General features: G+C 38.0%; 1 protein-coding gene and 1 long non-coding RNA gene across 2 annotated transcripts; both read left to right on the top strand.

Annotated features, from left to right (window-relative positions):
- The first annotated feature begins 3,407 nt into the window (after positions 1-3,407).
- Positions 3,408-4,696, top strand: LOC149082187 (uncharacterized). Its single transcript, XR_016193297.1, has 2 exons — positions 3,408-3,544; positions 4,318-4,696. It is a non-coding gene; the product is annotated as an uncharacterized LOC149082187 (long non-coding RNA).
- A 19,982-nt stretch (positions 4,697-24,678) lies between these two features.
- On the top strand, positions 24,679-25,383 carry LOC149082186 (uncharacterized). Its single transcript, XM_089236748.1, has one exon. The coding sequence runs from the start codon at positions 24,679-24,681 to the stop codon at positions 25,381-25,383; it is 705 nt and encodes a 234-aa protein (XP_089092874.1).
- Positions 25,384-25,843: the final 460 nt, after the last annotated feature.

The raw sequence follows: 25,843 nt of genomic DNA, 5'->3' as shown, positions 1-25,843 counted from the left end.
GCCCTCCCCCCCCCCCCCATTTCAAATACTTTGACGCCCAAGTTACCACCTTAAATCAGCCGTCTTTTAAAATCAGGCGATCCATTTTCAAATTTTCAAGTTCGTATGGAAGCTTCTATATTCGAAATACATCATTAAAAAAAGAGACGCAAAAATGTCTAGTTAGTTAATTTCATTCAATCATATATCAAAATTAGAAATGGAGCAATCATTTTGTGATTATTTGTCTCATTAAATCTGAATTTTCATCAATTCTGAAAACATTTTTTCATGAAATTTGAATTTAAACTTGTTATATATTATGAATTTCATCGTTGATTCTAAAATTATCTTCTCATCAATTCAAAATACGTACTAATCATTAACTCTGAAAATTTTGCATATCATTTCTAATTTTTTTCTTATAACTTGCGGAACTTTTCATAGAAATTTCGGATTTTCATTACTTCTGACAAATCATTTGTCATTAATTTAAAAAAAAAATTCTTGTTAATTCTGAATTTTTTTTTCTTATTAACTCTGAAATGTTTTCTTATTGATTCAGAAATGTTTTCTTATTGATTCAGAAATCTTTTTACTATTATTTGTGAAATTTTTCTCATTAATTGTCAAATTTTTCTCAATAATTGTAAAACTTTTCTCATTAACTGTGAAAATTTTCTCATTAACTGAGAAATTTTTCTCATTATCTACGAAAATTTTCTCATTGATTGAGAATATTTCTCCTTATCTGTGAAATTTTTCTGAATTATCTTGAAATTTTTGTCATTAATTTTGAATTTTATATCATTTCTAAATTATTTTTTCTCGTTGATTTTGAATATTCTTCACTTCTGGATTATTTTTTGTCATTGATTTCTGATCTGATCCGGGTTCCAACCCCACAGTGGTGGTCGGCTGAAGTTGGTTTTCTGTGGTTCCCAACTTCAAGGCGCGAATGCGAGCTGATCTCCCCGTTAAAAAAGTCTCGCCACAGAGAGCAACAGGCCTACAACGTTACAAATATTCAATCATTACACTTCACTCACAATTTGAAGTATAGATGGCAGCACTGAAATATCATACACAACACTAGCTACACACTCACTTTGTTCCAGACTCTGCCACGAAGCTGGGCTGGAAGAGATCTCGGCAACGGGATAAGTCCGGTGGCAGAGACCCTGGCGTTCATTCATTCATTGTCATTGATTTCTAATTTTTCTGTTCAACAATTCCTTTTTTCTGATCAATGTTCAGTTTTTATTGTTTTTGGAATTTTTTGCCACTAATTTCAACAAAAAAAAAGTTTTCTTATTTATTCTGAAAATTTTCTTATTAATTCTGCTACTTTCTCTTATTGATTCGAAATGAAATTTTTCTCGATAATTGTGAAATATCTCTCATTATCAGTAAAGTTGTGAAATTTTCCTCATTAATTGTGAAATTTTCTCGATGACAGTGAAATTTTTCTCAATAATTTTGAATTTTATATCATTTCTAAATAATTTTTCTCGTTTATTTTGAATGTTCACTATCGCTGGATTAATTTTTCTCATTATTTCTGGATTATTTTTTTCATTATTCCCGGATTATTTTTCTTATTAATTCTTTTTTTCTGAACAATGTTGAGTTTTCATTATTTATGAAATTTTTTCATTAATTTCCAAAAAACTTTTCTTGTTAATTCTGAAATTTTTTCTTTTTGATTCGGAATGAAATTTTGCTCAATATAATTGTGAAATTTTTCTCAATAATTTAAAACAAAAAAAAAATTTTCTTGTTAATCCTGAAAATTTTTTTCTTATTAATTCTGGATTTTTTTCTTATTGATTCAGAAATATTTTTTTCATTATCTGTGAAATTTTTGTCATTAATTTTGAATTTCATATCATTTCTAAATTGTTTTTCTCGTTGATTTTGAATATTCATCATCTCTGAATTATTTTTCTCATTAATTGATTGATTCCCAACTTTTTCTTCAACAATTCATATTGATGTTGAGTTCCCATATCTTCTGGAATTTTTTTAGCATAATTAAAAAAAAAAGTTTTCTTCTTAACTCTGTTTTTTCTTACTAGTTCTGAATTTTTTTTTTTATTAATTCTGCAATTTTTCCTTATCGATTCGGAATGAAATTTTTCGCAATAATTCTGCAATTTTTCTCATTAATTGGGAAATTTTTCAATAATTGGGAAACTTTTCTCATCATCTGTGAAATTTTTCTCATTAATTATAAAAAATTTCTCATTAATGAACTTTTTAATTAATTAAGGAAAATTTCTCATTAATTTGGAATTTTATATCATTTCTAAATTATTTCTCTCGTTGATTTTGACTATTCATTATCTGTGGATTATTTTTTCATTTCCGAATTTTTTCTCATTATTTCTTAATTTTTTTTCTCATTATTTCTTGATTTTTTTCTCATTATTTCTGGATTATTTTTCTCATTATTTCTTGATTATTTTTCTCATTAATTCCTAATTTTTTCTTCAACAATACTTAATTTCTTTTCTGATCGGTGTTGAATTTTCAGTATTTCTGAAATTTTTTCCCATTATTTCTGAAAATTTTCTCATTATTTCTGATTTTTTTTTTCTCGTTTTCTTTGAATTTTTTTCTCGTTTTTTCTGAATTTTTTTTTTCATTTCCTCCGAAATTTTTTTTACCATTAACTTTCAATTTCATTAATTTTAAAAGTTTTTTTCTCATAAATTCTGAATTTTCGTTAAATTATACAAATCAATTTGGATATGCCAATTTCTCTAAATTCAGTTATTAAAAATTTTTGTTTGTTGTAATGTATGTTGTAAATTTAGTACCCTTCTCCAAATATATTGTAACCTAAAGAAATATCGAATTTGAACATTTCGCCTTGTAGCCCATATTTCTAAAAACTTGACGCCTATGTTATCACCTTGGCTCAGGCGTCGCCCTCCATGGGGTAGGTACATTTTCTAATTTCCAGGTTCATATGAACACTTTAACATTCGAAATATATCATTGATAGCATGTATATCCTTTTAAAAAATAGAGAGACAAAAATATCTAAGTTAATTAATTTCGTTCAATCTAATATTATTTTAATTTGAGTGTTTTTATTAAAACATGTATTTAAAAAAAAGTATATCTGCAATATGATTAATTTTTTAATAAATATCTCCATATGGTAAGCGTTAAAACCCAAATTCCTATAATTACGTGTCTCATACACGTGTCAGATTGCGAATAGCATAATGGCTATTTATTAATAATTTTCGGAATTCCGAGACATTGTCATCATGAAATGAATAGAACAATCGTTTCGTGTTTACGCGTCTAGAGATAATAACCATTATGATGAAAGTTATACATTGACAACAGGTGCGCAAACAAAATGGTTCGAAAATCATATAAAAGGACATGCCATTACACGACTAAACCACAAAGTTTATTTCCTCTAGTTCCAGTTTCTTTCCTGATATTGAAGAAGAGAAGATGGCATTAGCTTCCATGAAGTTCATTGTTGCAGTGGCACTCGTGCAGGTGCTGTGGCACTCATGCAGGACTCTCAATATAAGAGTTGGTAAGATATCTTTTTTCATTATTACCATTTGAATTGAGTTATTGGTGCTTGTAATTGAAATTAATAATTTTACGAAGGTTTCGACAGCTGGCTGCTGCGGAGATGAATTCAGGAAGTAAAATTCAACGGCCTCTGCGGGGAATCAAACCCACGTCCCCTCACTTGCCGGGAGAGTGCGCTATACCACTGCGCTACAAAGGCAACGAAACTCTTCCCTTGAAGCTCGTGTGTGGTGAAGGGGACCGTACATGAGAGCTGAGTTCCGGTCACACGTAACTCAGGCCAGATCTCACATTTGCTGACACTGCCATCAGATGGCGACTTATCCGAAGATGTCACTCTTCCCGCAGAGACAGTTGAATTTTCTTTGATGAATTGATCTTCCCATCAGGCAGCCGTCGAAACCGTCTTACGAATAGCGGAGAGTGACATCATATTCGGATAAATAATTTTAGTTCGTATTCTTTGAAATTCAATAAATTTCTTAATCGCATCAAAATTTTCGAATCCAAGAAAGATCTAACTCGTACAACCATTTTCTTTATTCAATTTCCTCAAAAAAAACATTTTAATTTAAAAAAAATCAGTGAAAAACCATTATCGAAGTATTCTGTCGTCAGTAGTATGTGTCGCAATTTATAATAATTTTTGAGGGCAAGAAATGTTTCAGATAATCATCATAATAAGAAAAATTAACGTAATTATCAAAAATATGGATTTGGTCTCGTATCCTAGTAATTGTTTCAAAATTAATTGAGTTTTTTTATTTGCAGATTGCGAATCTCCGACATATGGGCACGGCTTCGCCCCGGGTCAATTACCAGGCGCTTCGGATGTCAGGAATTCCACCGTAATTAACGCAACAATTTACAATTCTACGGTTCTCAATGTTAACGGTTCCGGTGCGGATATTAAGTCGATTCCAGGACAGCTTGGATAAGGAAAGCCGCCTGAGAATTCAAGTATTTGAGCGATGGAAATCACGTGTTCTGATTAATCTCTTCTGGTACATCCAAGGTTAAATCCTCAACTGTTCGAGTCTGCTTGTGTCTAATGCAAACTCGCAATTATTTCAAAATTTGTTGTGTGAAATATGTAAATGTTACTTTAATTGTAATATAAGTATTGAATAAACATTTTCAGAACACGAAATATCGATGACTACTTGCGTTATTTTACAATTTTTGTAATTATTGAACTCTATTCCAGTAGTTCTCAACCGTGGACCGCCATATGTGTTTCTCGAAGGAATGGGATATTCTAGTGATGGGAAAGGAGCACATACACGACCGCACGAACAAACGCGCCTAGTGAGGATTCGGGGAAGCAAACATATGTAGCTCTCAATGCACAGGAGTAGTTTAGGGGGCATTATACCGCCGGAAGTGACGTCACACGTCCCACCTTTTCCTCCCTCCCTGTTGTTGGTCGGGGGTGCTGATAGCGAAATGGTGGCTCCCTCCCTATTGCTGGTCAGGGGTAAGAGGACTTCATATACAAGTGTATCAAGGGGTTCCAGTCAGGGGCTTTTTTTTACCTCGATGAGGGGAGGGGGTTGTTTTGCCCCCTTTTTTTCTCCTAGGCTTTTATATATATTTTTTTGTTATGGACTTTCAGTTATATACTGATAGCGGAAAAACTTTTCTCACTCTACCCTTTCCCCCCCCCCCTTTTCTTCTCCTAGTGGTTTTTATATTATTATTTTTGTTATGAACGTTACTGCTTCGGTGCTTTTTTTCTCCCACATTTCGTTCTTTCTTACGCCCTCGGTTACGACTATAGCACGACGATAAAAATGAAGTGAATACGATGACCAAAAATGGCGCGTTTTGTGATCGCTACGTGTGTGGTTCTCTTTATTTTTCTTATTATGCAAATGCGAAAGTGGCGGGAGAATTCCTCTCTCATCCTTCGATTGTGTACTCGCGTGTGTGTTAGCCCTAGAATAGAGTGTTGGCCACTGATTTTTTCCTTACCGGCCCACACAAGCGCTCCCTCTCTCTCTCTCAGCAACCTTTGTTGCGTCGTCGCTTTCTCTTTTTGTCAAAATATACCGTCCTAGTATTCATTTCTGTGTGTGTGTGTGTGTGTGTGTGGCGTATTCTTGCCTCAGGGTGCTGTTGGTTGTGGTTGGCGATAATCTCTCTTGTTATCCCATTAGTAAATAAAGTGTCAGTTACACCCTTGGGGGTTTTCTTTTTGAGGGTGGTGATGACTTTTTTTTTAATAGAGGACTAATGGATTAAACTCGTTGATCGTGATGTTAGTAGTGAAGTTTTTACGAAGAGATATTTTTTTTTCACTCTCGGTTCCTCTTATTTTTTTACATTAGGTTGTCCTTATTTTGATTTTTCACTCTCGGGATTTCCTTATTTTGATTTTTCAATAAATAAAATCTACCCAATAGTTTAAGAAATGTGCATGTTTCTGAAACTATTGATACAAAATTCAAGCTGCAAAATATATTACATGGATACAAAACATAAATAAATCGACAGATTTTCAGACATCAGCACCAAGTAGTATTCGACCTTTTCAGGTAGGAAAAATCTGATTTCCCAACTGTACTTCTTGGAATTTTAACTCTTCACAGAAGGTCAATATACGGTTTCGAAAAACGTTAGAGCGAGATTGACTGTTGTTATTTTTATCTATAGTTCTCCTTATTTTGATTTCTCACTTAATAAAATCTCGCCAATGATTTAAGAAATGTGCATTTTTCACAGAGAGCCGAATTTTTGTACATTATCTGTGGTCATATATAACTTGAGTTTTTTATTACATCTTCAGTCAACAGCCTTATGAGTCAACTTGCATTCTGATGTTTCAAATCTTCCAAAAAATAAAAAGTTCATGAGAGTTTTTTTGTAATCAAGAAAACTCAGCATATTTTTTGCAAGGTTCAAGGCCATTCATGTGGATGCTAAAATTTTTGAACTTCTTAGAATGTAGTTTTCTATATCCTCCAAGTCTAACGTCATTATTTTACACTCTTTTCTTTGTCATGAGCTCTTACTGACATCATGCAGGATCATCTCGAAACGTATTTTATCGAGTGTCAATGCTTACCATGACGATGTCACAGGCATGGCAAATGGACTAACCCGATTCTGACAGATTATATCCTATTCCAAAAAATCAAACTTCTCATAGTGCTGTTATAGATGACTGCATATAACAAAATCGGGGGAGATCCTCTAGGAAGTTTCGCGCGGTACGGCTCGCTTTTTTACGCTCTATCTTTATAACGTTATAAAATATTTTTAAATAAGCATGAAGTGTCGCGATTTATCATAAACTGTGAGTGAACAAACCGTGTATGAAGTGATTTTTACTGCGTGAGTCTACAGTGAGTGGTTGCAAAACTAATCGTGATGAACAGCACGGCTGTCTACGGCGTTTGTGTACTACTTAACGACCGGACTTGGTGAAGATTTTTCTCGTACAAGCGGTGAGCAAATCCAGAAATTGAGTTCATATTTGAATTCTTCGTGTGGTTTTCTATGTAAAACAATATTTCAAGCTAATCTTGACGGAAAATTTTAGCCGTTGTGAATTTTTGAATCTTCAATGTTATGCCTATGGAGCAAACTTTGTAAAAATATTGTGTGAACAATGCTGTTGTTAAGATGCCAATTTAAATGCATATACATTCTGTAGCCTATACATAGTGCTCCACCATCAATATTTTGAAATTTGGAGTTGCGTATTAATGATTAGGGACATTTTAATTCCCATAGGTAATGGCGTCTATGCAAAATTAACATGTGAAATTTTGAAGTTTAATTTCAAAATGTTTTTATAATTCTAAAATTAGAGTTATTGAATATTAGGAAGATTGATTCATATATTTTGCTCCGCCGCTTATTTTGGAATTCTATCTTCAATAGCTTAATTGATATAATTTTTTGAAATTTCAATCTGAACAGAAGAAAGGTGTAAACAAAGTACCCTTCACTAACACATTTATACAGGTACTTGGCGTAATGGTCAATCAGTTTATATTTATTTTTTGAGCTCAAAAAATGTATAGTGCCTTTTTGTCATAGACCATATCCTGGTTTTTTGTTTTTGGGACATGGTTTTCTTGCAGTGTTGCCAGATATGCATTATAAACGTTTCAATGTCCCGTTTTTGATTTTAGACCATATTCTGTGTTCTAATTTTCGGGACTCGTAGAATTACGCCGATAGCGTTGTCAGATCATCATTATAATAGATATTTCTGTACTATTTGTTGCGTTTGTCATAATTTTGAGTCTTATTGATTGCAGCAAAGTTTTATTGCATAATAATATGAAAATAATTTTTTTTTAAAACCAAAATATAATGGAGATACCTGACAACAGCTTACAGGGGACAAGTAAAAAAAACATTTATAATTCTGAGCTTCAGAGTGATGCTTCGGTGACAAAGGATAGAGAGGATTTTCATTGGTGCGATCTTGAAGAAAACTCAGAAGAGGGTGCTGGTGAGGAAAATTCAGAAGATAGTGCTACTGAGGGAGACTCACCAAGCTCAGAGAATACGATTAATTTCAGAAATATCAGGACACCACCATCAAGTACAAAGATAAGGAGGAGCAAAAGAATACAATTGAGACATCAGATGATGGAGGAATCAACACGACTGTGGGATACGGCACAGAAAGTAAATCAAGACCAATGTAAGAAGATGTCAAATTCAGAAGGAAGAGTGCAACACAAAGATTCTCAAGGACTTGGAAATGAGAAGAAGCTAAGAGCATCGGAGTGCCTACAAACATGTAGTCACGAAGATAATGGGAAAAACAATAATCAAAAGGACACACAAACAGAGGAAATCGAACAACTGCGGTCAACGGATGAGATAAGAAATCAAACTCAAGATCAGGGACAGGAAAAAAAAAAGCAAAAACTAGAGGAAGGTGTGCGGCAGAATGATCATCAGGGACCTGAAAAAAAGTCAAGAACATCAGAGTGTCTATCAATATGCAGAAACGAAGATAATAGAAATAGTAACGACAAGGAGGACACATCAACGAAGGAATCAGGACGACTGTGGGCAACGGTAGAGAAAAGAGACCAGGATCAAGAACATGAAAAGATGGAAAACTCAAAAGAAGGGGTGCAGCAAAATGATATCCAAGGACTTAGAAAAGAGCCAAGAGCATTGGATTTTTTACAAACACGTGGACATGAAAGCAGGGAAAAGAACAAAAAGAAGAAAAAGAAAAGAGTATTAGAAGATAACAAAGGGAATAATAAAAATTCTAAACAGGGTGATCTAGAGTTATCATCAACACAACAAATAGAAAATAAAAAAAATAATTTACAAACAGAAATACATGAAAACGACTTTAATTTTCAAACAGAGGTTAGCAATGACAGCCAGACAGAAATAGGCAGCCTAGACGAAGAGGTGGTATTCAGCGAAGAGGAAGAAGTACAGACTAAGAAACAAAACGTTAACATCACGCATCTATTAAGAAAAGTCAAAAACATAGTGAACTACAATACCACAAATAATAATAGAGGATCAATCAGATACAACTTACCCAACAGCCAAAGAAAAAGAGCTAATAGAATCCTACTAAACATTATAGAATGGATAGAAAACAACACGGATGAAAATGGAGTTTTTTGCGTGGGAAAGAAAGAATCAGATGAATTTAGGAAGGAACAAACACATACTCAGGTAGAGGAGAGAAATGAGATTAGACAAGATACCAGCGATACGGAGGATTATCTTTCTCTCTCAGAAAATTCCTACGAGTATGTGAACTATGTAAAGACTGTTGAAGAACTGGAAGAACAACTGGAAAAGGACAGGGAAAGAGATGAATTTCAAGAAGTCAGGAATAAAAATAAGAAGGTCAAGGAGAATAAAGTTAAAGCACTGGAAAGAATTTCGAAAAATGATCATATAAAAGAGAAGCACAGCACGGAAACAAAAGATAAGGAGAAGGTGAATAACAGGCATTGCTTAATGTTATATCCCAACATCAAGGATAGAACACAAACATTCCAAGAAAAGAAGCAACATTTAACCAAACAACTGATAGGAAATATGGTTGTTGAAACAAGGGAAATGAAAAATGGAATGGTGATATATTGTAAGAATGATCAGCAGAGACACGAGCTCCGCATAAAAGTACTAACGGACAATTTCTGGAGAAATACGGTCTACGCATGGATCCCCAGGAATCAAAATAACAGGAATAAGGACAGGCCACGGTATGGAGGAAAAGGTTTCCAACAACAGCGCTATAGAAGGAATGACAATAGCGATGACTGGAGAAGACAGGAACAAAGAGGAAACTGGAATTACAGGGAAAGAGGACAGCAGCATAACACCAAGGCTCTCTCAAGAAAGTCATATCAACAAGTACAGCGAGATATATATAATTACCGCAACTACAACAACACTCACGGGATAATATATCAAGATAGAATGAGGTGGCCGAATAGCAGGGTCAGTTACCCAAGACGTCAGAAATGGGAAAGACGTAATAAAGTCTATGAAGGACAAACACGTGGATATGGTCAAAGAAAGATATGGCAAAATAGATCAAATGTTGAACGGAGTAGAATGAATAACATTAGGTATATATCAGTCAGCAACAACACACGGAGAGCGGAATGGATGCAGCAAGGAAGGAAAAATGATTTTGAAGAAGATAAGGAACAAACGAATCAGATCCAAGGTGCAGAAGAGCATTTTCCAGTACAGGAGGAGAGAGAGCACAGCAGGAACAACTCTGCACCATACAGAGCGGTTACCGAAAAAGAGGACAGAGGAATAATTGTTACAAGGATCTTTCGAAACACAGCGCGACAAAATTAAGAGAGATTACTTAGGACAATTGTAATCCAACACTAAAGACAACACAGCGAGCTTCAATTAAATAAAATAATTTAAATATCGATGCAATGGGGATAATAAAATTTGCGCAGATAAATCTCCATAACTCTTACGATGCTACAATACAGCTCAGTTCAGACGCAATAAACGAAAAAATAGATGTAATTGGAATCAGTGAACCATATCATTTACGAGGAGAAATCTGCGGATTTCCACGAAATAGTAGACTAATAAATGCTTCACAAGAGCCAAGAGCATCAATATGGATAACAAATTCACAAATGAAAGTAATGGAATTGTATAAAACTAGAAATGCAACAGCCGCACTGATTACAATTAATAATGACCAGATTATATTCGTTTCGGCCTACTGCTCCCCAACAGAAGACTTGGAAGAACATACACAAGAATTACAAAAAATTTTAGATGGAAACAAGGATAAATTTACTGTAATAACTGGGGACTTCAATGCAAAAAATAGAATATGGGGGCCAAGACCATCTTGTGCAAGAGGAAGGAAATTAATGGAATTCATAAATAGGAATGACATTATTTGTGCCAACAATCCCCATGACATTGCTACATTTTCTTCAACGAGAGGAGAATCTTGGATCGATTTGACACTTGTCAAAGGACAACACGAACTCATTCAAAACTGGAGAGTCAGCGATAGGTGTACGCTCAGTGACCACAGACTACTACTTTTTGAATACCAACAACAGACTCCAAAAAGAGTTTTAACGAAGTACTTCAGTCAAAAGAATATTAATAATCAAGTCTTCATGCAAAAAATCGAACATATGTGGGAGCAACATATAGGAGTGGGAGATGATGCTGATCTTGAACAATACATACAAAACATGCATACAGCAATTATTAAAACATGTCAATCATCTACAATAAAAAGAATAAACAAGAATAAACAAACTCCATGGTGGAGCAGCAATTTGCAAATACAAAGAAGTAAAGTACGAGCACTGCGTAGAAGATATCAAAAGATTAAAAACGTGGAAGAAAGAAGCCGACTTCTGCTTCTCTATAAAACAGAATACAACAAATACAAGAAACTGATCAAAGAAACTAAAAATAATTCGTTTAAAAAATACATCGGAAATATAACCAAAAATAACCTGTATTCTCAAGGATATGGAATACTGATGAACAAGAAACCGCTACCTAGGATATATAAGAAGGCGGTGCTACCTACGGGAAGAACAGTTGACAGCATAGAGGATCTTATTGACGAGCTGAATTCCCATTACTTCATAAACCAAACGGAAGATGAGACTGAAAATCCTCAGACAGATTCTGTACAAGACTCTGAACAGTATAAACCCATCGGAGTGCAAGAAATCGATATAATCTTCAACGATATAGGAAAAGATACAGCACCAGGTCCAGACGGCATTACGAAATCAATATGGAAATTATTATACAGGAAAAAACCTAATCTCATTATTTCATTATTTAACAATATCGTACAGAAAGGAATATTCCCACAACTATGGAAAGAAGGAAAAGCTGTATATATCCCAAAGATAAACACAGGCCAGGAAAAAGTTTTTAATTTTAGGCCTATTTGCCTTTTAACAGATATCGGCAAGATATTTGAGAAATGTATAGGTAACCGGTTAGAATTTTATATACAAAAGAACGGAATATTTCAGCAGAATCAGTATGGGTTCCGAAAAGGAAAAGGAGCTATTGACGCCCTCCAAAATGTCAAAGATATAGTCAAAAGCAACTTCAGGCGAGATCGAATCGTTTGTCTAATATCACTTGATATAATTAATGCATTCAATGCATTGAAAATAACTCCTCTTAAACACATTATATCAAGGATTGACATTCCGGCATATATCAAAAGAATTCTCTACAGTTATTTGACGGACAGATCTATCGTTAATGATAATGGGAAAATACATAAATACAACACTGGAGTGCCTCAGGGCTCGGTCCTAGGGCCGACATTGTGGAATTTGGCTATCAACGAACTTTTAAAAATCAACCCGGGAAAAGATGTCAACATACAGGCCTTTGCCGATGATATTTTGATAATGGTCTCTGCGGCAGTACCCAAACACTTTACAAAAAAGACAAGACATATACTCATGAAAACTCAAGAATGGGCTGACATTTTTGGACTAAAATTCAACAAAGAAAAGTGCGTGTTTTCGATTTGTAAAGAAAAGGGGAAAATTAAAAGCGTCCCATCAATCAGATTGGCTAATTTTCCCATTGTATACAAAACTAGCTTTAAATACATGGGAGTAATACTGAACCGGAATTTCACATGGAGTGATCATCTGCACTATATCAAAGAAAAAACATCTACATCACATCACGAATTGAAAAGAAACTCGAGGGCAACATGGGGTACGAAGCCGGAAGTTTTAAAGAAGATTTATTTGGAGGCCATAGAAAAGAAAATAATATATGGTTACGAAGTATGGTTTGAAGACAAATCAACACATAATAACAAACTTCTTCAAATACAAAGGCAGTTCTTGTTAGATATAACGAAATGCTATTCGACGGTTTCGTACGAGGCGTTGTTCACGCTAGCAGGTATACCTCCAATCAACCTTACTCTGAAAAATCGAATAAGATGGTATAATATCAGTAAATTGAAAGAGTCTACACAATTTGAAGAACAAATTATAATGCACTCTCAAATACAAGAGCCAGACTGCTCTAATATTCCACCATGGAATAGAATCAAGATTGAATGGGACGAAAATGCTAAGGACAATAACACACATTCTTTTTATACAGATGGCTCTAAAATGTTAAGCAGAGTGGGCTGTGCGTACACGTACTATCATGAAAACAAAAGAACATTGGAAAAAATGTACAGATTGTCAGACAATAGTACCGTCTTTTTGGCAGAATTATTGGCAATATATAATGTGGCAAAACATATCCTTGGAAATAAAATATATGAGGCCCACATATATACAGATTCAAAATCAACTTTATGTGCAATCGGTAATCCAAATTACAAAAACAACAGAGTGCTCATAATGCAGAAGATCTTTAAAAAATTTAATACAAAACTACATTGGGTTAAAGCACACCACGAAAACATTAAAAATGACTATACTGATACAAAAGCAAAACAAGCCACGCAAAAGGATGAAGTAGACATCAACAACAAATATACAAAATCATATATTCGACAAGTTATCAAGAAAGACATCTTCAAAGAGTGGCAAGAATATTGGGATGATAGCAACAAAGGAAGGGTCACATATGCTATCTTCCCTAAGATTAGCACCACAAGAATTCAAGGAGATTTTTATATAAATCAATTACTCACGCAACATGGTGCCACAGGAATTGCTCAAGCTAGGTTTCATGGAAAGTCCCCGATGTGCATTTTCTGCAACAAAGATAGTGGCACCACCCAACATCTTATATATCAATGCAAATATTGGGAAAGCGAGAGAAAGAAGATAAACTTCACAAGCACTAACATTCCAATTACGGCATTGATTAAAAACCAAAAAACAAGAGCCCTTCTTTCTGGTATAATGGACTTGGCAGTGCAAAGGTACTTAGGAACAGAGTGAAATGTTCCCGAGAGAAACAAATAGATTGAAAAGTGGTAATCGGGAGCACCAAATTCCTGCTCGCGGGTTGTTAATGGTGTTGCCCGACTTTTGTAAGGTGAATTGTTAACCTCGGACCAATGGTGCTCCGGTGATATAGAATGTATATTATTTTAACATGTAGATTGAAAAGTGGTAATCGGGAGCACCAAATTCCTGCTCGCGGGTTGTTAATGGTGTTGCCCGACTTTTGTAAGGTGAATTGTTAACCTCGGACCAATGGTGCTCCGGGGATATAGAATGTATATAATTTTAACATGTAGATTGAAAAGTGGTAATCGGGAGCACCAAATTCCTGCTCGCGGATTGTTAATGGTGTTGCCCGAGTTTTGTAAGGTGAATTGTTAACCTCGGACCAATGGTGCTCCGGTGATATAGAATGTATATATTTTTAACATGTAATTTTTTTTTTTTTTTTTTTTTTTTTTTTTTTTTTTTTTTTGATTGAGAAAATAAATGCTCCCTTCGGGGAACCCCCGTATGGCGAATCGCATTCGCCGGGTCGGGGTAAGTAACTCATATAACAAAATCGGCGGTCTTTCTCATGCAATTCTGAAAATATTGATACAAAATCAAGCCGCAAAACATATAGGTCATGGACACAAAACATAAATGTATCGACAGATTTTCAAACATCGGTACCAAGTAGCATTCGACTTTTTCAGGTAGGAAAAATCGGATTTCACAGCTGTACGTCTCGAATTGTTATGATGTGAGTTATCCAACCTCAATGACATTTTGTTGGGACTCATAAAATACATGAAAAAAATTTGAAGAAACATACAGAGATAACATCTAAGCCAGAATAATTTCACGGCGGTGAGTAAGTAAGCATTAGAACAAAGAGATCCGGAAGAAAAGAATCTTTTCCTTTAAAATGCAAGTTTTATCGAAAAATAATTCTTTGAAACATCGCGAATCCAAAGAGTATACAAATGATAGATTAATCGAATCCTTATTTTAGTAACTCAAGACCTGAGTTTACTGTTAAAATTGGGGAAAATTATATAGAAAAATATACAACAGTGTCTTGTGAAAAATTGGTGATTTGAAAAATAAGGTAAAATATATAAAAAGAAATTAATGCATTGAAAGAATTTCATGTGAAAAAAACTGAATTACATCTCATCATATTGAACATCATTCGAAAATTATGTGAATGGAAATTGCAAAATTTATTTTTCAAAATGAAAATTCATTTGGGTTTAAATATTTAAAAAAAAAATTGAAGATATTGGGGGGGGGGGAAGTCGAAAACCACCCAGAACATGAGTTAAAAAGACATAAAGGAAGTTGGGTAAATCTATGATCTCTGAGTAAAACCCTTTTGATTTCGTGACATGAACAAAAAAAAAATTACCATATTTATCTAGGTAATATTGTAAAATATACCTAGAAAAAGAATTAAGATAACATCTTGTTAGAATTTTTTCGAATTCGGTAGTCACTACGTCGGTTGTAAGAATAATATAATTTTCAAAAGTTTGAAAATCTCTCGTTTGACCTGACCTGACCTGACCTGAATAAAAGGTTTTTTGGCGGTTCCGCGGCACGTTCGCCGTTCTACCGCACTTAACAAGCGGGCCAATGGGGTGGCCTATAGGGTTCGAAGAAAAAAAGGGGGGGGGTATTTAGAAATATGTCCGTGTGAGTGTGTGTGCTGGTGTGTGTAAGATGATGCGTATGTGAAAATCGGGGATTTTGTCAATATTTCCGGGCTGTTGCCCACATTTGATCGTGCTTAATGCTTCACCACTTAGTACATATGACGAGATTTTGGTTTCGTAGAAATTATTACACCAGTTCATCCAAGGGTGGGTGGAAAAGTCGGGGAAAAGCGTAGCCGGTCAATTTGTCGCACTCAACTTGTCGCGTTCAACTCGTCGCACCTCAATTTGTCGCGGTACAAATTCGTCGCAGTGCCAATTCGTTGCGGTACAAGTTTGTCGCAGTGTCAATTCGTCGCGGTACAAATTTGTCGCAGCTCCAATTCGTCGCGATACAAATTTGTCGCAGTGTCAATTCGTCGCGGTACAAATTTGTCGCAGTGTCAATTTGTCGCGGTACAAATTTGTCGCAGATCCAATTCGTCGCGATACAAATTCGTCGCAGCTCCAATTCGTAGCTGTACAAGTTTGCCGCCGTGTCAATTCGTCGTGACGTCAATTTATGTATTAAAGCGCAGTATCAATTCGTCGAACCGTCGATTCTTCACTGTACATGTCCCACGCGAGCTTGTATGTAGGTTTTTGTCTTACACGTGAAATAAAAACATGAACAAAAGTGTACACGCAGTTAACTGAAAATAATTAATTTTTGTCAATGCAGAAAGGTCATCGAAATTAAAATTACAATATCAATTTTATTTAAAAATTTAACTGCATATAAAAGTTTACTATATTTGAAAATTCGGTTATAAAAATTTGAAATGTTAAATAATTGATTTTTTTCTGTGATAAAATTTCAATATCATGTGGAAAAATTTCGGTTTGTATGATATTCCCCAAATTACAGTGAGCCTATCTTTAACGGTAAATTTCTATCTGCCCCATGGGCTCGAGAGTTTCTCCCCAGCCCCTTTCGAGAGTCGCCAACACATTTACCATTACAGTGTCTCCATAAGAACCTGAAATATTTAATTAATTAATAATTCAATTGAATTAATATTTAATTTTCACCGTATAAGTCGCACTTCCCGTTTTTGTTGGGATTTCTTGATATGTTGGTTTGCGTGTGTGTTTAAAAGTTTTTCCCCCATAATCCATGTTCCAAAATTAGAAAAACTTTCAATGCAATTCAATGAATTAGCCTATTATTAATTTTCTTTATTTGAGTTTTTTGTTGTATCTTAAAGAGAGATACAGGTTATAAGGATGACAAAAAATAATGTAGTACTTTTTAAAATTAAATTGTTTGAATTCAATTTAAATTGCAATAAATTGAAATCTTCTACGTATCTTTAAAACAAAAGAAAAAAATTATGGTAGTTCAAAATACCATCAGTTATTATTCTATAAATCATCATCGGGTTTTTACTGCGATATTTACGTTATATAAGTGTTTAAATAAAATGATACTCAAAGCACTGAAAATAAATAAAGGTTTAGATATTGTGGACTGTTTTTATATGTACGATACGAATTGTTTTTAAAATTAAAATTATCCTAATAAATGTAGACTATAATCAGAGGCGGATTTATAGTTTTCCCACCTGTGGGATACCCAAACCTTGCCTCCCTTCTTCCTTACTAATTCATGTTCTTGATCACCAATTACTTAATTTTGGTCACGCCCTTTCACTTGATATGCATCCCCACCTAGGAAATATACCTCTGAACATAATCTTACATTGTCTGTTAATGTTAATTCACTTGTATTGTAAGTAGAAATTTTTACTAATCGTTGACTGGAGCCGTAGACCATGCACACCAACCTTGTACCAAAAGCTTAGACGCTAATGAAAACTATGTGAAAATATTCAAACAAGCCAGCCAAAGATATGCGACTGATTATAAACATAAGATTAATGGTTATATCTATGCGACTGATCCATAGTCATCTTTCTTATTGGTGATTAAATTGCCTTTGTCGGTGCTCATCCTGTGGGCATTATGAAAACTTCATCGAATCGTCATTCATAAGCACTGTACATTTCCACCCTTGATCTGCGCCCAATCAATTATTTAACATTTCAAATTTTTATAACCGAATTTTCAAATATAATTAAACTTTTATATGCAGTTAAATTTTTAAATGTAATTGATATTGTAATCGCTGTGAGAAATAGAAATCCCAACAAAAGCGGGAAGTGCGGCTTATACGGTGAAAATTAAATATATATTTAATTGAATCATTAATTAATTAAATATTTCAGGTTCTTATGGAGGGAGATACTGTGATGGTAAATGTTGGTGACTCTCGAAGGGGGGGGGGGACTCTCGAGCCCATGGGGCAGATAGAAATTTACCGTTAAAGATAGGCTCACTGTAATTTGGTGAATATCATACAAACCGAAATTTTTCCCACATGATATTGGAATTTTATCACAGCAAAAATCAATTATTTAACATTTCAAATTTTTATAACCGAATTTTCAAATATAATTAAACTTTTATATGCAGTTAAATTTTTAAATGTAATTGATATTGTAATTTTAATTTCGAGTGTCATGTACATGAAGAATAATGATCTAATTAAAAGTCTGATTTCATTCTTTTTACTCGAGAGTTGTTACTTTAGAGTTGAAAAAAAAAACCAAAAATCGATTGGCATTTGCAGTGGTGTCAGAGACGGATGCTGTGGATGTCCAGGGTACTTTATGGAATGGGTATGAGCACCCAGAGAAATGATTCAGAAATCAAAATTTCCTACTTCAATATCAAGACAAGAACCCACAAGTTCCAAACACTTCCGGCATCCTTGGCCAGTCAAAGGTGCCGACACGAAGGAAACATTGAGGAGGTGGGGGTTGGGGCTGAAAATCGCCATTCATTCCGTTTATAAGAGACTCAAACCCGTACTCAGGAGGCGAAATGGTGCATTGCATTGTATATTCATGAGTTATTGGAGTTGGGGGGGGGGGCTCAAATAGCATAAGCCCCCAGTTCTGGTGCCTGTGGTCGGAGTGTTTGAATATTATTTCGGTGTGATAATACAAAGTGATTTGAAATGTGCATTGCATTGCAAAAAAATAATTTGAAAATAAGACTTTTCGCAGCTGTTACACATAAAACTTGGATACATTGTCATAAAAAATTCCTGAAAGATATATTCTCTGCATGGATACATTTAATAGTGAATTACGGAAATCATGCAGGGGGGGGGTACATTGCACCCTCCCCCCATCGCCCCTCGCTGCAAGAGATGGAAATACAGAAAGCGGGAGGCGCGGCTTATACGATGGAAACTAAATTTTCAAAATTTATTTGATCTCAATTTTTTATTTGGGTGAGCTCTTCAACATCCCTCACTGCGAGAAATGGAAATCCTGACAGAAATGCGGCTTATATGGTAAAAATTAAATTTTAAAAATTTAATGACTTCAATGAATACTTTCCTTCATTTGTAAAAAATTAAAACAGATGGGATGGGGGAACATTTCCAATAAATGAGAAAAAAAATTAGTTTTATTTTTTATGCCTAAAGCAATTACCCTATTTATAAGATCACAACAAACATATGAATTTTAAAGCAATTCAAATTTGTCGCAATGAAATGAGTCTGCGACAAATTTGTACCGCGACGAAATGAGTATGCGACAAATTTGTACCGCGACGAGTTTGTAGCACGACGAATTGACACTGCGACAAATTGAATGCGACGAATTGTCACGCGACAAGTTGAGCGCGACGAATTGACCTAGACCCCTCGTTTACATATATAAAAAATTCAATGTTTTCTATCTTTAAAACTTGTAAAGTTGTGTTTAGTTGTGGTTTTCGTGTTTTTTTTGAAGCCAGAACGGGACAATTTTTGTGAGGGTGCAGCTAGAACAGGACAATTTTTGTGAGGGTACAGCCAGAACGGGACAATTTTTGGTGCGGCGCAGCCAGAACGACCCAAAACACCACTACTTATGTAAAGAAGGACAATGAAGGAAGACAAGCTGGTGACAACCACCCCCCTCCCCCCTCTCACTCAATCTGTGAGGAAGGGAAAGGAAATCGTCCACAGAAACTCGCCCCAGGCCATTCAAGGGGGGTCTCTCTTCTTATCCCTCGCGTAAATACGATTCCTGCATACACATCCTCTCCACCCCCATCGCTTTTTTGGACTGCAAAATTTTTCCTTGTGAATTGCTGCTACTATTTTTTTTTTTTGCATCTCGTAAAAAGAAAGAGGGGTTATATGGAAACAATGAAGAGATCCCTGCTTATATGGACACCGGATACCACTGAGGAAAGAATTATGCTGGAAATGTCGGACCGTCCTAATTCAACCCCCCAAAATGGCAGCATCGAGGGGGCCAGCCTGCTGCAGGAGGGCTTTAATGCCGATTTCTCTGAGGAATGGATAACCAGCGGCACAGAAGTGGAGACACAAAACAGTGCCGATTGTAGTTTTCTCGCAACCCCAAAAAACAAGGGACAAATATCGACTCCCTGGCCTAAACGTGTCAAGCGAATGGTCATAACGTTACAAAAAAAGAAAACAAACAAACTTGCGTCCCTTCCCCCTAATGAAGAGGACACTGAACAGTCAGCATGTGGGGGCGCACTCAGGCCGGTGCTCACACCCTCTAAATGCAAGTGTAAGGTGACAAAATTCCTAAAAAAAGAGCATCTTGAGGTAAAAGCGGCACAGCAACTGTGGACTCTGCTAACCTCCCCAAGGAAAGGGGGTAAGAAAGAGCGCCCTTTGGTGCCGAAAGGGAGGCAACACGAGGCATTCAACCTCCTGCGAGAATAATTATAGATCAAGCCAGGATTAGCCACGCCCCCAACGCTACAATCGATACATTCAGGACGGCAGACGGCCAAATATTTCCCACGCAGGGGCGTAGCCAGAAATTTCGTTCGGGGGGGGGACCAAAGTGACAGAACAATGGATTTGGCTATCTTTTTCCCTTTTTTCGGTAATTTTCTCACATTTCGGGGGGGGGGGACCAGACCCCCAAGTCCCCCCCTCGCCACGCCCTTGTTCCCACGGATGACCCGAATGGGAGCAAATTACTACAGTTGTATTTGGCGAATGAAATTGACCCACTGGCCTACGATATGCCCCAAGATGAGACGGATCATCACAACTTTCAGCGGACACAGCCACCAGCAAGTAGAGGGGGGGGGGGGGCAATACATATTCAACGATTTGGAAGGGTCGAAACCGGGAGAATTGGAACCCGCGGGAAATAAAATATAAAAAACTCATACATCAGTAGGGACACCACGCCAGGAGGAGGAAGCCAGCCCAACAGCGTGCAACGAGAGTACTAAGACACAGAATCCAGTGACGGGATCGGGAGCGTCAAGCGTACAGGCAGAAGTTGCGGAGCAGAAAGTTCATTCGGAAGTACCCACCTCAATCAGTGAGGATCTCACGGCTGGAGAAACAGAAGTGGGAAAGAACGTACCCCATAGTATCACACAAAAGAGCTGCCAGGAGAGACTATTGGCGATGGCAGGATACCCCTGGAAAAGGTGGCGAGCACAACATCCCCATATTGAAACGCATCCAGGCGTTCCACGGAATCAAGACATAGGAGCAAATAAGAGCGTGGTAACTTCAGGGCCCACAGCAACGCACCGAAAGATGCCACAACTAATGACCACTAACTCACATGGACAGGAGAAGAGCCATGGCAACCGCGGCCAACACAAACCTGTCCACAACTTGCAAGAAACTGAACAAGTCAAGTCAAATGATAAGATCCGGATCAACAGTGGATCAACAATGGAGAAAGACTACAAATAGCAATCCACAATCATCTCGCCCCTTCAACAAGTAGCAATGCCACATACAATCTCAACAAAAGAACGGTAAGCAGACCCCAAGCTAAAGATGGCAAAGGAAGAGAAGGAGCAGGGATCGGAAAAGTAGTGGCAGGGGGAATAGAAAACAATATGAAAAAAGAACTGCGACAGACAACACCAAACCCAAGAGAGTTGAGACAAGGATAAACAAAGGCAACGGAGAGGAAAGCAGCCTTGTCAATCCCAAATCCCAACAAGAACTTAAGAGAGGCGTGGAGGAATACTGGCTCACGCCAGCTGTACTCACAGGCTTTGCTGCGCAATACGGTGCACACAGTTTTGATCTACCCTCGCCTGGAAGGGGAAGATACGAATATTCCATACTTATTAGAAGATCACTTCAGCTCCTGTGATAATGAGATCAAAATCAAAGCCATCAGAAAAATATCCCGAGGCTTTGCTGTTGACTGTTTCAGTGAGGGGGATAGTGAGACCATTCGACAAGCGATACTTAACGTTGAGCACCTGAGAGAAACCTTAGATACAAAGCTTCCAGGCAAAGCAAGACACCATATTATGGTGAGGGAGATTAGACGCACATCGACCTCAGAGAAGGTGGCAAAGTTACTAGCTAAAGCATTCTCCACCCCCGAAGACGCGGTTATCTTCAAGACCACCCTACGCTCTAAGAACCCAGACACTGGACACCTGGTATTTCAGGTACCAATAAGTAAAAAAAGTGTTGAAGCCTTGCGTAGGGGACATCTACTCTTGGGCTTCTTGGACTACAGGATATCGGAATTCAAGGTCACCAATCGCTGTTTTAAGTGCCAAGCATTCGGGCACAAAGCAGCAGACTGCAGATCAGGCGATCCATTCTGCGCTAAATGCGCAGACAGACACAATACCCGGGACTGCCAGATGAACAAACTGCACTGCATAAACTGTCTGTGGTCAAACCAGGCAAAGGGCACCCGATTCAGGTCAGATCATATGGCTTCAAGTCTGAACTGCCCCTGCTTCAATGCATATAACGGGGCGCAGCGCAGTGCAGCACAGGTCGAGAGACACTCAAACCAATAATCAAACGTCATTAAAGACAGGGAAAGAGAAGAGCATCGGTGACTAACTTGGTATGTCCAAACTATCAACCAATAAACTGCTTCCTTCTCACGTGGGAGTAAATCCATCACCCGACAGCAAAGTCAGAATTTTACAGATCAACATGGACCATGCTCGGAAGGCCACAAACCAACTGATGCAAACAGTGGCAGAACTCCGGGTGGACATAATCCTCGTTCAAGAGCCATGGGTTGCAAACGGGAAATTAAAGGGGATCCCGATGGCTTGGCAAAAATGGTCCTCTGCTAACCTAAAGGCTGCCATATTTATTCCAAATGCAAATATTAGAGGAGCAACGCTGGCGGTGCACGACCACACGGTTGCAATAAAAATCGGCCTGATGGGGAAAGAGCATATCCTCATCAGCAGCTACTGCTCTCCAATTCAATTCTGGTGGAACACAGAGTAAAGTTTAGTTCCTCCCAGAGAAGACTGAAAATATTTGCTAACAAGTTCGGGAAGCAAGCCACAGACTGGCTAGACAAAATATCAAATTGCAACAACATCGAGCAACTTGAGCATACCACCACCTCTCTCATGCAGACGTTGAAGTTAATTGGCGAAAGAACACTCCAATCCCAACACAGACTGGCTAATAGAGAGGTGAGGTGGTGGTCACCTAAGCTAGCAGAAGAGAGAAGAAAACTAAGGGCCCTGCACAAAAGATGGGAGAAATCAGCCGATGCGAACAAGGCAGAAGCCCTAACCAAATATAAGAAGCAGAAGGCCGTTTACACCAAACAAATGACAGCAGCAAAAACGGACGCATGGCCCGCATTCCCGCATTCTGTCATAGTGCCGTCAACCTATTTGGCGCTGTCTACAAGGTAAGTACTATGGTAAGAAAGTCCACGTTCCCCCCACAAGTGCTACTCCTAGGTGATGGGAAAAAAACGATCCTCGAAGCAGTAGAGGCCCAACTACACACACTATACCCAATAGATGAGAGCGCAGATCTGGCTGAATATATATCTAACGAAGATGAAAATGTTTCTCACATCGCAACCAATGACAATCCGGAACCTAGCATTACTAAAAACGAAATCGGGAGAGCACTAGCGAGAACAGGCAAGAAAAAGTCGCCAGGGCCTGACAAAATAACGATCCCCATGCTGACCATAATACACGAAAAATTTCCAGATATCCTCGATGCCCTATACAACAAAAGCCTCAGACTGAATTCAGTGCCTGCGACTTTTAAAATGTGACAAGTGTTAATGTTCCTTAAGAATGGCAGATCCCCCGACTACTTGGACTCGTTCCGGCCCATCACATTGCTGCCACACGTGGGCAAGATTCTGGAGCGAATTCTGGTGCAACGTCTCACGTATCACCTCGACAAAGTGAATTTTTTTCACCAGCACCAATATGGCTTTCGCATGGGCCGCTCCACAGAAGAGGCACTCTGTGACCTGCTGGACGCCATCGATGCGGCAAAAAGAAGCAACCGCTACGTGGCACTTGTGTCCCTGGACATAAAAGGAGCATTTAATTCACTGAGATTCCCCATTCTCCGAAAGCTTCTAAAATCAATTCCGGCGCCACGTGAAATAACAGCAACTCTGGAGAATCTCCTTTTGGACAGAGTTATAGGCATGGAGACACAAGGACAGTTCGTCTCTCATCACCAGACCAGAGGCTGCCCGCAGGGGTCATGCTCGGGCCCCATGCCATGGAACCTGGTGGCAGATCAACTGCTCAAACGCAATTGGCCGGAAGGAGTGAGAATACAAGCGTATGCAGATGACGTCTTCCTCCTTTTATCGGCCCCGAAAATTAATGGCGTGACGGCTCAAGGGGCGACTGCGATGAAGATAGTCAGTGATTGGTTAACAGAGTACGACTTGGAAATTGCTGCAGACAAATGCCGGTACATTTGGTTTAATGAGAAATCCCGTCCCACTATCAAACTGAATGGGGAGCCAATTAGACATTCTGCTACCCTCAAGTGTCTAGGTCTAACCATAGATAGCAAACTAAATTTTTTAGCACACATGAAGGAGTAAAAGGCAAAGGTAATGAGGACCCCACAGCGAATGCGGAATGCAGCGGGACCGCAGTGGGGCCTCAAAACAAAATACCGAAGGATTCTCTATACCCAAGTTGCGGTTAAGATAATTACATATGGAGCAGCCGCATGGGGGTCCTCTATGACGGTTAGAACGCAGCGCATGCTGAATTCCGCACAAAGAGGATTTCTCCTGTACATGACTAGATGCCACCGCACGACGTCTGCCATGGCAATGCAGGTGCTGGCTGGAACTCCTCCGTTGGCCTTGATCACGCAATTCCTTGCAAAATCAGCCAGACTCACCAGGCTGGGAAGAAACATCACGTTAGCAGGAATACACCTTGACTCAACCAATTATGAAAGAAATGTGATAGGATGGACCCAACACCCTGCCAGTGAGCCCATCGATGCCCAGATAATTACTGATGAGCAACTCGTGGACCCCAAATGCAAAGCAATCTACACAGACGGCTCCCAAACAGCGGACGGCACGGCAGCAGCCCTTATATGGCTGACTGATGGAATCACTACCAATCAATGGGCCGCGAGGCTGCAGGACGGTTGCAGTGTCTTCCAAGCGGAGCTGTGGGCCCTCAAAATGGCTACAGAGCAAGCCATAAAAACAGAGGACAGAAAAAGGATTTACACGGATAGCAGAGCTAGCCTGGAAGCAATAAGAGACCCGCTCACACGACACCACAATGCCAGAAAGATCCGCAACTACTTGACCACCAACGAAATGTCAGTCTGCACTGGATGCGAGGTCATTCTGGTATCCATGGCAATGAGTTGGTGGATAAGCTCGCCAAGGAAACCACCAAATCTGCTCAGAGCGCAATGTTAATTAAGCTTCCTCCTTCCCATGCCAAAAGACTTCTGAAAAGTCACTTATTAAAAATGTGGCAGGAGGACTGGGACGAACCTGAACACCCAGGCAGACTGATTCACGATATCTTACCTCGAGTTGGATGGAGGGCTGTGGGATGATCCCGAGAGAAAGCCATTTTCTTTACTGGTCATGAACCATTCCCCAGCTACCTCGAGAGATTCAAAATATCTAACAACAAATGTATGTGCGGAGAAGTCGGCACACCACTCCACTATACCACCAGCTGCCCTTACACAGAAGTCTTCCACCTGATCAAACCAAGGCTGGTGAAGGAGTGGTTTAGGAAGATGAGCCGGCTCGAAAAAGAATCACGAACCCTCGAGAATCTCGTGCGCTACCTCGAAAAATAGGGCATTGAAAAACTACACAGGAGGAGAATACACATAGGCAACCACACAACTAGACCAGAGCAGCC

The sequence above is a fragment of the Pholcus phalangioides genome, unplaced genomic scaffold (assembly GCF_987345545.1).
Source record: "Pholcus phalangioides strain wild (caught in Gottingen) unplaced genomic scaffold, Ppha-v1.0 ptg000009l_1, whole genome shotgun sequence".
In the NCBI taxonomy this organism is placed as follows: Eukaryota; Metazoa; Arthropoda; class Arachnida; order Araneae; family Pholcidae; genus Pholcus; species Pholcus phalangioides.
Note: the sequence above shows the minus strand (reverse complement) of the source record. Positions and strands in the feature narration are given on the sequence as shown.